At 43.3% G+C, this 15,800-nt stretch overlaps 1 protein-coding gene across 3 annotated transcripts in view; it reads right to left on the minus strand.

Moving 5' to 3' along the window:
* Positions 1-15,402, minus strand: part of PAIP1 (poly(A) binding protein interacting protein 1) — a 32,249-nt gene extending 16,847 nt beyond the window's left edge. The window contains exons 1-4 of one of the 3 annotated variants that reach the window (XM_062211777.1): positions 15,302-15,402; positions 13,751-13,917; positions 7,725-7,910; positions 3,825-3,937 (exon numbers count right to left, since the gene is read on the minus strand). In XM_062211777.1, the coding sequence (XP_062067761.1) occupies positions 3,825-3,937; positions 7,725-7,910; positions 13,751-13,846 (395 nt within the window). In that variant the 5' untranslated portion in view covers positions 13,847-13,917; positions 15,302-15,402. Of the gene's footprint in view, positions 1-3,824; positions 3,938-7,724; positions 7,911-13,750; positions 13,918-14,537; positions 15,004-15,301 lie in introns of those variants that run through there. The other 2 variants (XM_062211775.1, XM_062211776.1) reach the window with 2 other exon arrangements.
* Between the last annotated feature and the right edge of the window lie 398 nt (positions 15,403-15,800).

A 15,800-nucleotide genomic window follows, 5' to 3' on the forward strand; every position in this document is an offset into this window, starting at 1 on the left:
TGGCCTGGAAGAGGGACAACTGGGATAGAATCCGGTGCCCCAACCAGGACTAGAACCTGGTGTGCCAGCGCCACAAGGCGGAGGATTAGCCTGTTAAGCCACGGTGCCGGCTCAGATCAAGTTTTTAATATATTTAAGCAATATTAGTTTCTTGAGGTTCATAGCATACTGTCACCAAAACAAAGTCTCACACTGAGTCTTAAAGGCTTTTTGTGAAGAAAGCTCTGTGCTTTTACCCTAAGATTTTCTACCTTTTTGAATATAAGAACTTTGTAAGAATATGTAGGATATATGTAAGAATTTTATAAAATCTTTAAAAATATATAGATACAAGGCCTCTATGCTTAAAATGAATACTTTTTTAAGTCCATCTTTATAATTTCCATTATACATATCAGGAAAGTATTACAGTGAAGAGAAACTCCAACTGGAACCATGATACAGAAAGCAACCGATATGGTCTCAGTTCCAATGGCATCTAAACATGTCTGATTTTCCCTCCTTTCATTTTCTTCTGATTAGGCCCAACTGCTTCATACAGATAATACAAATCCTCTTCTCAGGGCTTACAGCCACAGCTCATACAAGATGTCTAAACTAATCACAGTGGGCCCCAATTATGTTCATAAGTGAACTACAGTGCCAGCTTTTATTACCAGGATGGATTTATAAGAGTTTGTAACTTTGGTTTTAAGTACATTTTTAATGATAAAGTGTGAGAAAACCCTTCGAAATTCATTTGTTTTATAAAGCTGATGTTCAGTTTCTTTTAAAGACAAAAGGAAGAGCTTATGGAGAATGGAAGGCTTTCAAATAGTCTGTGTAAGTTTAAGAAAAAAAAAAAAACTACTTGCCCAAGAATTTACCTTAGATTATTTATGAGCCAACAATAAACCTGGATGGCTTCTTGTGCCTGCTGACCAACTCCAATGTTACAAACTCTATTAACTGAGCACCACTGTGTTTGAGTCAGATGTGGTAAGACATCTGTTACTTTCTCATACATATTAAAACCTCATCAGAAAAAAGAAAGGGCTAGACATTTATAGAACACTGTGGTTAATAATGGAAAAGAGCAATTAACAGCAACTCAGTTGTTTCAGCTGTTGTTGACCACTTTCCTTTCTGTTAAAATGCTGGAACTAAAAGTTTATATGAAACCATCTTTTTTTTTCCATAAACCCTGTGATTACAAGGGAACTTCAAAAAGTGCATGGAAAAATCAAAGTTTGATTTTATCCACATGTATCACTGGTCTTCAAATAGTTGAAGCGGCTGGTATTGTGGCATGGCAGGTAAAGCCTTTGCCTGCAAGGCTGGCATTCCATGTGGGTGCCAGTTTGTGTCTCAGCTACTCCACTTCTGTCCAGCTCCCTGTTAATGGCCTGCAAAAAGAGGAAATGGACCCAAGTGTTTGGGCCCCTGCCACTCACATGGGTGACCTTGATGAAGCTCCCGATTTTGGTATGGGCCAGCCCTGGCCATTGTGGCCATCTATGGAGTGAACCTGCGGATAAAGCTCTGAATCTCTCGCTCTGTAAACTAGTTTTCTAAATAAATGGATCTTAAAACAATAAAACATAAACAACTTTGTGGAACTGTGTATTATGGAAAACCTAAACATGGAATTCAATATTTCTGCACCAGAATAAACTCATTTAGCCCATTTTCCAAAAATTTTGATGTACTTTCCATTAAATTGTATATGAGGCTGTAATTACATACCTGCAAAATAAATACCTACCCTACACATGGTTGATTACCTAAGTGAAAGACCCTAGACGTTCTTAAGCTAAAGCTTTTTTTTTTTTTTTTTTTAATTTTTTGACAGGCAGAGTGGACAGTAGAGGGAGATAGAGAGAAAGGTCTTCCTTTTTGCCGTTGGTTCACCCTCCAATGGCCGCCGCGGTAGGCGCGCTGCGGCCGGCGCGCTGCGCTGTTCCGATGGCAGGAGCCAGGTGCTTCTCCTGGTCTCCCATGGGGTGCAGGGCCTAAGCACTTGGGCCATCCTCCACTGCACTCCCGGGCCACAGCAGAGAGCTGGCCTGGAAGAGGGGCAACCGGGACAGGATCGGTGCCCCGACCGGGAATACAACCCGGTGTGCCGGCGCCGCAAGGTGGAGGATTAGCCTGTTAAGCCACAGTGCCGGCTTAAGCTAAAGCTTTTTAACTAAAATTTTTACTTAAGTTTAAAACAAAAAAAAATATAAAGAACAAAGTCACCTATAATACCACTATAACTGAGAGATAAGGAAAAGAACAATGGAAGTTGCCTTTAAAGCACTTATCAGGAAAGTATTACAGTGCTCATTTTTAAATGAGGCAGAATTATGCTTTGCTGTTTACTTGTTATGATATCACTATTTTTCCACATTAATATCTTAACAGTAATGAAGTACTACAGAAGCACACAGGGGTAGAGAATCAAAGAGAATGGGAAGAGTTATTCTCAACCATGGCTACACAGTAGCATCATTTGGAAAGCTTAAGAAAGGCATACTCAGGCTCCACTACAATCCAATTACACCCCAATTTCCAAGGGTTGGGACAGGGTGTGAGCCCTATTTTAAATAAGTAACCAGAAGGCAGAGCCCGGGTGAGTAGCAGGTAACAGTTATGGTAGCTTTTCAGGGATTCTACCGCCTAGAAATACACATGTCCTATCTTTCCAGAAGCTATTATGTGTTGTTATTTATGTCTTTCCAAACTATCTATTCAAAGCCTTTCCAAATACTTCTATAGTCTTTTTCTTACTCCTAAGAATTCTTTTTATACAAAGTAAATGAGCTCACTGTCATGTGTTGTAAATTTTGCTATTTTACTTCATATAATTTATGTCTTCCCTTCCAAAATTATAATCTATGTGTAACTAAATTTGTTAATCTACTTTAGGACTTCTTGGTTTCATGTCTTGCTTGAAAGGATTTTTACCAAACTTTAATTTTCAATTTCCCCCCTAGTACCCATTGTATTGTTTGGAGTTTATTTTGGTATAAGGACTGAGACAGGAATTTTGTTCCCCTCCCTCCCTACAATGGCTAACCAGTGTGCTATCAACATAATTTATCCTTCACATATGCATCTGAAGTACCACATTCATCAAAAGCTTAATCTTTCTCTGGGGTTTTCCTTTAGAATCTTAATTCTGTTCCACTGCAGTTTAACCATACAATGGCATTCATACTAAAGAACTGATAGACAAACTACAACAAAATTGAAGACCTTATTAAAGACAACGCAAATGGTAAGAAAATTAGTTTTCCCTAAACTAGATAAGTATCATGCCCCAAATACCTAACAAATACCAAAAAGATTGTATAATTTCAAACGCTGATTCTAAAGTTCATTGGATAAAACAAGCAAAGCAACTTCCACAAAAAAATGGAAAACTAACCAGACCAGTTACTTTTAACATTATAGCTTTTGTAGAGCTATTATAAATGGATAGAGTAAGTGATTAAATGGAATATAAGTCCAGAATCAAAACCCAAATACAAAAATGCAATATGATAAAAAGTAGTTCAAACAAGTAAGGAAAGGATGCATTATTCACTTTTATTCTTATCTAAATAAAATTAAATCCTTAGAAACTTGTAAGTGATCATTTTTAAGATCTTGGAAAAGGAAAAGCCTTTCTAATCACAAAACCAAAAGGTAGAGACCATTACTTAAAAATACTGACATATCTGATTAGTTTTAGGACTGTGCAAATAAGAATGGCCCACCCTATTCTCCCCTATAACTTTCTCTAACAGATGGTCTTTAGAAAAGAGGAATGGTACATATAGAAATATATTTCCTTTAATTTTCATATTCACACTGACCTTTGAAGTAGCAATTGACGAAAGTTGCCACTCTGTGGGCTAATCGTCAGATGATGGGACAAGTAATTACACAGGCGAGCTCCCATGTAAGAGAAATTTGGGATAGACGTAGCCTTTTAAAAAGAAAAGTTTTGTATGACATAGATACATCATTATTAATGCAAACACTTAGCAACATTCTAAAGAAAACCACATTTTGGTTCACAAAACCGACCATCAATGTTGTATAGAGAAATCTACAAGTCTGTAATTGGTAAGCATAAGGAAATTTAAATTCATTCTCCCTCCCAACATTACAGGTTCAAAGAAAACATTTAATGCAAGTTCTTCCCCTTGCTTCATTTCTCTGAGGCTACCAGAAGGCAATTAGACATTTCTTGATGCTAACCCATTTTTGCATAAAATATGCAAACTCCCAACTACATGATGATAACTAGGCATGTGAACAGTGGCCAAATGACTGGTCAGTGGTGCTTTTCAGTGGCAAGACAAAGACTTTGATGTCTAACAGGTCAGAGTAAGTTTCCCAGGCCTTTGGCTTTGTGACTATGGATGCTTCCCTGAGCTTCAGCTAGGGTGATAAAGTGTCTCATACCAGGTACGTTAAACAACATTTCAAACATCTGGGGTAAAGAAAGTCAAAATGGCTATTAAAAACAAAAAAAACGAAGACACTAACAGTACATATCAGAGACTGTTATATAGTCAAAGCAATATGCAAGAACTTTAATTGAATGTTTTAAAGAATAGTAGGAAACAGTTTACCATCTAACAGACACTAATGGCTCAAGTCACAAATTTTAGATTTAACACACAGCCCAATGTCCCTCTGGTCTATTTAACTAGGTGTGGTAACCTTAGCCAAATCATTTAACCTCTCTATTAAGATATAAATGAGGATAACCGTAATATCTTGCACTCATTGAGGATTAAATGAGTTAACAACATGTAAAGTGCTTAGCATTGCCTAGCATACATTAGTGCTTTCTAATTATTAGATCTTACAGACTGATTTCTCATCATACATGTTTAGCTGGCACCACAAGACTTGAAATTCAAACTCATACTCTTCCCGTTACTGCCAATGTGTATGGTCCTTTAGTTTCTTTCTAAAGTTATCACGTACGATTTAAAAATTTAAGACTTCAGTTCTACAAAACCTGTCATACAGCAGTTTCCTACTTTCTCACCTACATTCCAATTTTACTTCCATGGACAACCATTTCCAATTCTTCAAGCTAAAAAGGTTTTAACCTCTGTATTCCCATGAATGAAATTTTTTCAGTTTAGACGTCGTTACTAGATTCCCACTATGAATGACGAGCTTTTAGCTTTCATCCTGCTAACTCACCCCATTCCACTATTTCCCACTCCCTCCATCTCCTAAAATGGTTTTGTGATTTTTCAGTTGTATTTCCATTTGCAGCTGAATCATGTATTACACCGATTTTTCCTTTTCTGTAACAACTATGTTTTCCTTAAGTTACTCATTTTTCCTACTTTGTTTTCATAGACTTTTCACTGATTTATCCCTGAACTCACTGGGCTGTAAATTTCTTACTACTTCCAAACACAGCAGGTGTGCTCATCTTACCAGGGACTCTTTCCTGGAGCCTTCTGACCTACTCCAATGAAGACTGGCTGCCTCTTGGCCTACTGTGAATGTGGCTATTAACTTGGAATCTCCTTTCACTATCATCTGGATGATTCATTTCGCTTTTCTCCTGTAGAATTCCATTTCCTTGGTTCTCATATCTTTGCCTTTGGTTTAATTTCCCTTTTTGGTAGAATACCCCCTTTGTTAACTTCCTGAGAAGGGCTATAATAAAACTTTCTAGTGGCTACTTAATGCAAAAACAGACCTAGAGTGTCTAATTTTTTAGATTGTCTACCAATTTAAAAATCACTCCCTACTTATTCTATTCTATAGCCTTTTGGAGGGTCTGCACTATAAATCAAAGCGATTCTCAGCTTTCCCAACTGGCCTGGAATTGAAATTTGGGTCTGCCAAGACAGTTACCACTCAGTCACCTGCTTTCTAGTCTTCAAAATGAAGGCTTTTACTTCCTTACTTTTGTTATGGAATTCTAACTCTTTAAAATCCCCATATTGTCATTTTTAGTGCTCTGGGAAGGGAACAAAGTTGAATGTGTTTAGTTCTGTTACTCGCTAAAATTTCCATTTTCATTTACAACAGTGAAATTTAAAAGCTGTTGATAAATCTGTGTATATGGTCAATGTACTATCAACTAAAGAATGTTAAAACTTTAAAACAATAGATTGTATCCCAAAAAATTGGTTTTAAGGAAAATCATAGAAATGACTGTAATGATCAGGTTATAGACCCAGTTCTGAAGACCTATAATCACACACCCTACTGAATAGCCGAAACAGAGAAACAAGAAAAGCCAAAAGTGGTAAGCACATTCTTCCATTTTCTTACTTCATATTCCTTTTTAATCCATTGAGGCAGAAAATAGAAATCAGAATAAAACAGTTCTATAAAATCTCAAGCATTTCTTAAAACTTGAGAGTTGACTAGGTAATCTTGGTATTAAATAACAGTCTAGAGGAACTTGGAAAAGTATCCAATATAAACTTGCTATTATAATCATCTATTCATTATTTTTTTAAAGATTTATTTGAAATAGAAAGGGAAAGACAGAAAGATCAATCTTCCATCTGCTGGTTCACTCCCAAATGGCCTCAATGACCAGGGCTGGGCCAGGCCAAAGCCAGGGATTCATCTGGGTCTCCCACACAGAAGGGAGCTGGGTTAGAAGTGGAGCGGCTGAGACTCGAACCGGTGCCCATATAGGATGCTGGCATCACAGGCAGTGGGTTTACCTGCTATGCCACAATTCTGGCCCCATTCACATATTCTAAATTTGAATTATACTTGCTTAAATGACTAAAGTTTATATTTCTGTTCCTCTCTATTGTTTTTGGCCATTCTTACACTGACCTTAAACTGTCATAGGAGCAGACATCTAGACCAACAGTTAAGCCAACTGTTCCATATTGGAGTGTTTACATGCTATTCCCAACTCACATTTCCTGATTCCAGCTTCCTGCCAAGGCAGATCCTGAAAGGCAGTGGTCACCGAGCTTAGGTGGTTCAGGTGGTTGGGTTCCTAACACTTATGCAGAAGACCTGGAGAGCTTTCATGGCTCCTGTCCTTAACCCTAGCTAAGCACCAGCCATTGTGGATATTTAAGGGATTCAACCAATAGATGGGTGCTTTCTGTCTCTGCTCTCAAAATTTTCCTAAAAAGGTTTGTCTTAAGATGCCAGTGTTGTATATTGTATTTTTCATTCTTAAGATATCATTAGTGTGTCAATGATCAACATGCTGGGATCAAAACTAAATATGTGAAAACAATCTCAATTGACATTAGACTTTCAAGGAGTTATAGTGTAATTCCTTATATTTTAAATGGAAGTCAAGACAAAAATATTAAGACAGAATATTGTGCAGCATGGCTCTTTTAAACATAAGTTTTATGTTTTTCTCAATTACTCCCATGCTACATGATTTAAGACGTAACAAAATTGCAGTGTTTCTTGTACATTGATTTCAGATCCTATAAAACAGACAGAAGGGAAAAAAGTCATGTGATGCACAGTCTTCTCATAACTGTCCCAATTTTCCTTCTATACTTTCTTTACTGCCTGTGTAGGGCCTTGGCTACATAGATAAGTGTGTAGTCTAACTTGGCTCTAGTTGGCATCCTGAATTACAGGAACCTAATACAAAGCAGACCTGACAGCAGCCATGAACCATGAAGAATTACCACGTACAGAGGATGAAGATGAATCCAGTTTCTTTCTAAAACTAACCATTATCCCCGTTTCAAGGAAGCTATCCGAAGATCATCATAGGCCATCAGCCAACCTACCTGTTGATAGATAAGTTCCACAAGTTCTTGCAAAGCATCATCTGTTGTAACCCAACCATTCAGGGTCTCTGCAAACTGTTCAATTTCAGTTTCGAAACTGCCAGGCTGTTCGGTGAGATGATTCAAAAAATCCTGAACATACTCTGATAGAGTGGGATAATCCTCACAACCATCTTCATAGGATTCCTACAGATTTAAAAAAAAAAAAAAAGTTACTCCATGTAACTGGCCAAAACAAACACAAGGTGGGTTTAAACTGGCACATCTCTAGCACAGCTTTTTTAAATTTTGTTTTTAAGGATCCTTTACATGATAAAGCTCATTATGTTAATAAAATAAAGTATATGGAAACATATTTCTTCCCTGCCCAACAGATGATGTTATAACATCTCCATTTACCTGGATGGAGCTGTCTTCTCATTACTGGCAAATTTACTAGGTGGTGTAACAGTATAAATTCATTTCACTAAAATGCTAATGTCAACATTAGGAATATCACTGGGGCCGGCGCTGTGGCATGGTGGATTAAACCATCACCTACAGCACGGACATCCCAGATAGGCACCAATTTGAGACTTAGCTGCTCCATTTCACTCCAGCTCCCTGTTAATGACCTGGGAAAAGCATCAGAAAACAGTCCAAGCCCTTGGGACCCTGCCACTCATGTGGGAAACTTGGAAGCTCCTGGCTTCAGCCAAACCCAGCCTTGAGGGGTAAACCAGTTGATGGAAGATCACCGTCTCACCTCCCTGTAACTTTCAAATAAATAAATCTTTATGTACACATATGTATCATTCATGAATGAAATAAGAACTAGGATTTTCTTCAGAGTGGGAACGGATGTATGGACAAGGGATACAGAAACAAGAATGTAGTTTACTGTTGAGGCAACAGGACTCATTTATCATTCTCTATTCTTGGAGATGTTTGACAATTTTCTTGGGGTCGGTGCTGAGGCGCAGTGGATTAAAGCCCTGACCTGAAGTGTCGGCATCACTTATGAGCACCAGTTCTAGTCCCAGCTACTCCTCTTCGATCCAGCTCTCCGCTATGGCCTGGGAAATCAACAGCAGATGGCCCAGATCCTTGGGCCCCTGCACCCACGTGGAAGACCTGGAAGAAGTTCCTGGCTACTGGCAACCAGCAGATGGAAGACCTGTCTTCACCTCTTTCTGTAACTCTTTCAAATAAATCTTAAAAAAACATAAAGGCTCATCATCTGTTAATCCCCAGTGACAGAAATGCATGTAGCTACTCAAACAATAAGTTTTTTTTTTTTTTTAAAGATTTATTTGAAAGTCAGAGTTGCATAGAGAGAGGCAGAGTGAAATAGAGGTCTTCCATCTGCTGGTTCAATCCCCAAATGGCCGCAACGGTCAGAGCTGCACTGATCCGAAGCCAGGAGCTTCTTCCAGGTCTCCCACAGGGGTGCAAGGGCCCAAGGCAAGTGAATTATGATTGACTATTCAAGACATAACAGTTTGAGAAGAAGCAACAAGCAGGAACAGATGAATACAGAACTCACTTGTAAAAAAATTATGGAAAATAGGGAATTCTAGTAGCAGGATTAGAGGAAGGACTGCAGGTATGTGGGCTTGGAGCTTTGAAAGACTTAACAGCAAAAGGCTACCACAAAAGCTGTCAGAAAAACAAGGCATTCTTAGAGCAGACCTATCTGGGGTACTAGGAAATGGATTTCACGTGTAGAACAGAAGAAAAACAAGGAGGGCAGATTTAGCCAGGACTCCTACATTGCACATCAGCATGTGAATTCAATACTCAGTTCTCCCTCTGACTCCAGCTGCCTGTTAATGCAGACCCTGGAAAGCAGTGGTAATGCCTGAAGTCCTGGGGCTCCTGCCACCGTGTTCCCATCTCCCATCTTTGGCCCTGCTGTTGCAAGTACTTGGGAATAAACTGAGGGATGGGAGCTGTCTCATAAAATTTTTTAAAACCAGAACAAGGAATTTCTGGAAACTGAGCAGGGATATGACTAGAACAGAGGTTCCATGGAGACAAGGATTTTTGTCCACTGTGTTCACTGCTGTATCTCCAGTGTTTGACTTATGGTAAGTATTCAGTTATTTGTTGAATACATGAAAGAAAGTGGGTAACTCTGGATTATGGTTATTACAAGAACTTATCCTAACTGGGGGGGAAAAGCAAGCCTTCTGCTTTTGTCTAAGTGGACTAAGAAAAACTCTTAGCCTTGGCCAAGGATACACATTAGGATAACCTAGTAAGGCTAGAGAATGTACCAAAACAGGGGTGCAAGCCTAAATGTTTATAGAACTCAAGGGGGCTAGAAGTGAATGAAGGAAGCCAGGGGGCAATTAGGGGTCACACACTCCATTTAAAGGGAATGCATATATTCAGTGCCAGTCAATTTCTGCTCTACCAAAATGCAAGTCCATGACAGTGGACTGATTTCTGGAGAAAACAGCAAACTCAGACATGTAAAATCTAACTTGTGTTGGAGATTAATTAAAACCTAAATTTTCAAACACACACACACACACACCACCCACCACCAAGACACAGCCTTGTAGGTTACAGAGGCTTCCAGTTCACAATCGGTACTGGTACACACAGACCATGGAGAGTGCTGATCTATGAGAGGACAGCAGGGAATGCCTAACAGATGACAGGGCTCTAAATAAGTGGGTTAACACCACACAGTTCTAGCCCTGAGGAATCACTGCAACTATGTAAAAACAGTTCAGAACTACGTGGGGTAAAAAAACTATCCTTCCCATCATAGAACAACTAAGTCAACAGGAAGGAAAACAGGGAACTTTCTGAAGATGCTACAAGGCAAATATCCTTAAGAGTTTATTCAACTACTCATAGCCTTCCAATGGCTCTTTACCTCTGAGCCAAATACAGTATCCTGGAAAGAATCCAAGTTGCTCCCATTTCTATTTTATAAAACAAATGGTCCATTTCACCCCACGTCAACTCCTCTATACTTTTTTTTTTTTACAATTCCAAAGCTTTTTCCTATTCCTAGATGGTCTAAGCATAGTTTCTCTGGCGAGTAGATACAGCAAAACACACACACATACAAGATACAGATGCCAGCGTTGTGACATAGCAGGAGAAGTTGCTGCCTGTGATGCTGGCATCCCATATGGGCAATAGTTAAAAGTCATGGCTGCTCCACTTCTGATCTAGCTCCCTGCTAATGTGCTTGGGCCCCTAAACCCATGTGGGAAACCTGGAAGAAGCTCCAGGTCACTTGGGGAGTGAACAAGCAGATATGTGATCTTTCTCTTCCTCCCTGTCTCTCCCCTCAACTCCTGCCCAGTTAACTTTGCCTTTCAAATAAAATAAATCTTTAATTAAAGATATGCCATTGTTAACTGTAAGAAAATACCAACTAGTGGAGCCAGCACTGTGGCAAAGTAGGTTGAGCATGTGCCTGTAGCGCTATCATCCTATATGGGCGCCAGTTCGAGTTCTGGCTGCTCCACTTCAGATCCAGCTCTCTGCTGATGGACTGAGAAAACAGAAGAAAAAATGGCCCAAGTGCTTGGGCCCCTGCACCCGCATAGGAGACCCGGAAGAAGCTCCTGGCTCCAGATTGGCCCAGCAGCTGCTGTTACGGCCATTTGGGGAGTGAATCAGCAGATGGAAGATCTGTCTCTCCCTCTCTCTGTACCTTAAAAAAATAAAAATACCTACTAAAACTAACTAAAATCACAACCAGATACCACACACCAACAGAATGGCTAAACAGAAAAATACTAAATGCTGACCAGGTAGTACAGTAATTGGAAATCAAATACAAGAGTATACAATGGAATAATCTCTTTGGAGAAGTATTTGGTAGGCTCTACTAAAGCTAGCTACATTATATCCCAGCAACTCCACTCCTCAGTACATGATAAACAGAAATGAAGGCATATATTAACCAAGACATGGACAGGAATAGCAGCTCTATTCATAATAGCCCAGAAGTGGAAGAGGTCCAGTGTTCATCAATAGACAAATGGACTGTGATACAGTCATGGGATGGCATGCTCTGAGAATAAACTGCCTCCAATTATATGCTACACTTGGGTTAATTTTGATGCTGAATGAAAGAAACAAAGAATATATTCTGTATGACTTCATTTACATAACCTTTGAAAGCAGGCAAAACTATTACATCAAAAAGAGTCTAATACACTGATGATTAGAAGGTGACAGAGGGGCTTTGGGGATGATGATAATGTTTCCTGTGACACTGGTTACCTGTGTGTCAATTTCGTGAAACTTTGAGCTAACCCTTATGTACACCATTCTGGGTTATACTTCACTAAAGCTAAAAGATAGGTAATTCTTAATCATAAGACCTGTTTTACCTATCATCTCTTCAACTTGGTTGAAAAGTTCCTGCCCTACTTTCCTACAAATCAATCCCCATGCATTTACTCATCTCGGTTAACCTAGCACAAACTCCTTTCTACACATCCCAACTGAGTTTTATGTTTTTTGCTACTAAAGAAAAATGTGTGGTCAATTTAAAAAATTGCTATGTCATTGACAAAGATAAATATGAAAGCTTAAAAGTTCTTCTACCAGGGACTGGCGCTGTGGCGGAGTAGGGTAATCCTCCGCCTGCAGTGCTGGCATCCCATGTGTAGTACAGAGCACCAGAACTCTGGTTTGAGTCCCAGCTGCTCCTCTTCCAGTCCAGCTCTCTGTTATGGCCAGGAAAGCAGTGGAAGGTGGCCCAAATGTTTGGGTCCCTCCACCTGCGTGAGACCCAGAAGCTTCTGGCTCCTGGCTTTGGATCGGCCCAGCTCTGGCTGCTGCAGCCATTTGGAGAGTGAACCAGAAGATGGAAGACCTTTCTGTCTCTCCCTCTCACTGTCTGTAACTTTACCACTCAAAATCTTAAAAAAAAAAAAAAGTTATATATAAACATTTTATCAAAACCCCTTAAATTTCTGTATACAAGTTAACTGCACCAGAAACCTTTAACATAATGGAATTATCACTAGAAACAAGAGACCAGATGTATACTCTCAAGATTCAAAAAAGTACCAGGGGCAAGTAATAGGCACAGGTGTTAAGGTGCTGTTTAGGATGCCTTCATCCCACATCAGAATGCCTGGTGTGAGTCCCACCTATTTCCCATTGAGCTTCCTGCTAATGGACAGGAGGTATCAGGTGACAGCAAATACTTGAGTCCCTACTACACACATAGGACACTTAGATCGGATTCTGGGGTCCCAGCTTCAGCCTGATCCAACCCTGGCTGTTATACACATTTGGGGAGAGAATTAGTGGATGAAAGTACTCCCCTACCCCTAGGCAGCTGCTATGGTGTATCTGGTTAAAGCCCTGGCATAGAGCGCCAGCCAGCATCCCATATGGGCACAGATTCATGTCCCAGCTGCTCCACTTTTGATCCGGCTCCCTCCTAATGCGCCTGGGAAAGCAGTGGAAGATGGCCCAACTCCTTGGGCCCCTGCATCCACCCAGGGAGACCTAGAAGAGGCTCCTGGCTTGAGATCTGCTCACTTTTGTGCCGCTATTTGGGGAGTGAATTAGCAAATGGAAGAACTTTCTCTTCCTCTGGCTCTAACTCTTTCAAATAAAAAAATCTTAAAAAAAGTGCTCTCCTCCCCTCTCTCTGCCAAGTAAATGAAAATAAACATTAGAAAGCAAACAAGAAACCCCAGTTTGGTGTGGCTGCTCTCCTATGGACTATCTATAAAGTCTGGAAACACATTGTAATTTCAAAAATAGAAGATGTCCTGACTACATTGAGTTTATCAGCCTACACTCTATAGATGCTGGGAATACAACAGAAGCCGAAACAGTCAAGAATTCTTACTTTCAAGCTTACATTCTAATACCATGACTATAATGGCAAAATATATTCCAGAATCAGGTTTGTTTCCTTGGAGTTCAAGGAGTTCGGAATGACGTGTTTTTATGTGTAGTACAGAAGCACGCGAACACTGATAAATGAAACAGTAACACCATTATTCGAGCAATGTTAACCCAGAGTCGTAAGAAAAGGCTATACTTACTGTATAATTAGAATAACCTGATGGGTAAAATTCAGGGGCATTTGCCGACAGCTTAGACATTAATACAGGAGCTACAACCACCTGGGGTTTAGCCATTGCTGACTCCGAGTTCTGCTGTGGGATTTTATCCTGTGAAGTAGGTGGAGCTCTCAGGGGCCTCGTTTGTTCTGAGAAAGGAAAAAAAAGGGGGGGGGGCGGTGGTGTTAGAGGCTTTCATTCCTTTGTACACCGACTTACTACACACGGAAAAACCATCTGCGGAGGGCCAGGGTTTTACGAGTTCAACGGGAACCATCACGAAATTTAAGCTTACTCCTAGGCTGTACACAGAAAGCCAGCCAAAGGGAACAATAGGCTCGCGTTTAGCTCCTTTAGGACCGTACCTGCCTCCCGAACGGACGCGGGAGGGCGCCCCCCCTCCCCGCTTCGGGCTCGGGGAGTCGGTTAGGAGGTGGTATAGCTCGCCTGGGGTCTCGCTCGGCGGGGCTGGGGAGGGGGAGGCGATCGGACTTCTCCCCGGACGCCAGAACTCCGAGACCGCGCACCGGCCCCTCCCCCCGCCGGGGCGCACAAAGGGTTCTAGCGGCCACCTTCGAAACCCGGTTCCGAGCCCGTCCCTGCCCCGTCACAAGCGGGCCGCCCTCGGGGAACGCTTTCGGGGAACCAGGGCGGGGGAGACGAGCCGGCGCGCCAGGCCTCGGCCCGCGCGGAGGGTCGGGGTGGGGAGGGGGAGGGTCGGGAGAAAGCGTTGGCCCCGGAGGCCGGGGACCCTCGAGCAGCTCCGTACCTGGGAGCGCCCCGGGCCGGGGAGGCCGCTGGGAGCCGGCGAGGGCCTCGCACTGGGCCCCTGGCGGCGGGGCCGTCCTGGGCTGGCGCAGCGGCGGCGGCTGCTGGAAGCCCGGGGCTTTGGGCTGCGGCGGCGGCGGCGGCGGCTGCTGCTGCCGCGGCCGCTCAGCAGGCCCCGCTCCGTTCGGGAAACCGCCGCCCTCAGGCCCGCCCCCTCCGCGGCCCAGGCCCCGGCTCCGGCCCCGACCAGCACCTGGGGCCCGATCGAAACCGTCCGACATGCTCCTCCTCCTCCTCCTCCACCTCCGGGGGCCGCGGCCGCTGCGCTCCGGGGCAGGACGCAGGGGGAGGCGCCGCGGGCCGGCTCTCGCCGCTGCGCCTCACTCGGGCCTCATGGAGGAGGAGGGCGGCGGGCCCGGGCTCGGCTCCTCCGCGCTTCGGGCGGAGCGGACGGCTGCCTGAGCACCCGCCCCCCTCGGCTACCCTGCGCTTTCCGATTCTCCTCCGAAACCCGGCTCCCCCGCCTGCGGCGCGCCCGGGGCCGAGGCGGGTCACAGCGGCCCCCCGCGGCCCGGAGGCCCCGGGCGCGCCCGCCGCGGCTCGTCCCGTTCGCGGCTGGCGGGCAGCCGGGGCCCAGCGGGCCGCCTGGCCGGCGGCGTTTCGGCCGCCGGGCCTCCCCCTGCTACGTTGCCGGGCCCCGGCGGGGGCGTCTCGGCTCCCGGTCCCGAGCTGGGGCTGGTGGGGGGGACGCGGTGGGGCGCTTACCCCAGGCGGGCCCGACCTACTCGATGGTTCTCCGGAGAGAAATGCGAGACTGACGGTTGATGGCAGGAAAATAAAAATACGGGGGGAGGGGGCGTGGACCCAGCGCCAGGGTTCGCGGACGCGCACCTCCGTGGGCGCGCAGGTGTGTTCAATGACCCGGCTCCCGCCGAGACCCGAGGACTGGCGGGGAAGGGGGGCCCTGGGAGAAACGCGGCCACCTGCTCCGTTAACAGCGGGGGCGGGGAGAAGAAACGGCATCACAATACGCCCCCTCCATCCCAGTTAGCCGTAGGTACTTATCACAGAGGGTCACACCTCCTGGGACTTCGCTTCGGTTTCTTCCCTTTTCTCTAAGCTCCCCCAGAAATGTTAAGAAAATGCACCACCTTTCACTGCGACTCTCATTTTTCTCTTTTACCAGTGCTAATAAAAACCTAATGCGAGTTACAAATGCCAGCCACTTATGTAATTAGGAGCTTTCTAGAAGCCACATTAAACG

This window comes from Lepus europaeus, chromosome 15, assembly GCF_033115175.1.
Source record: "Lepus europaeus isolate LE1 chromosome 15, mLepTim1.pri, whole genome shotgun sequence".
NCBI lineage: Eukaryota > Metazoa > Chordata > Mammalia > Lagomorpha > Leporidae > Lepus > Lepus europaeus.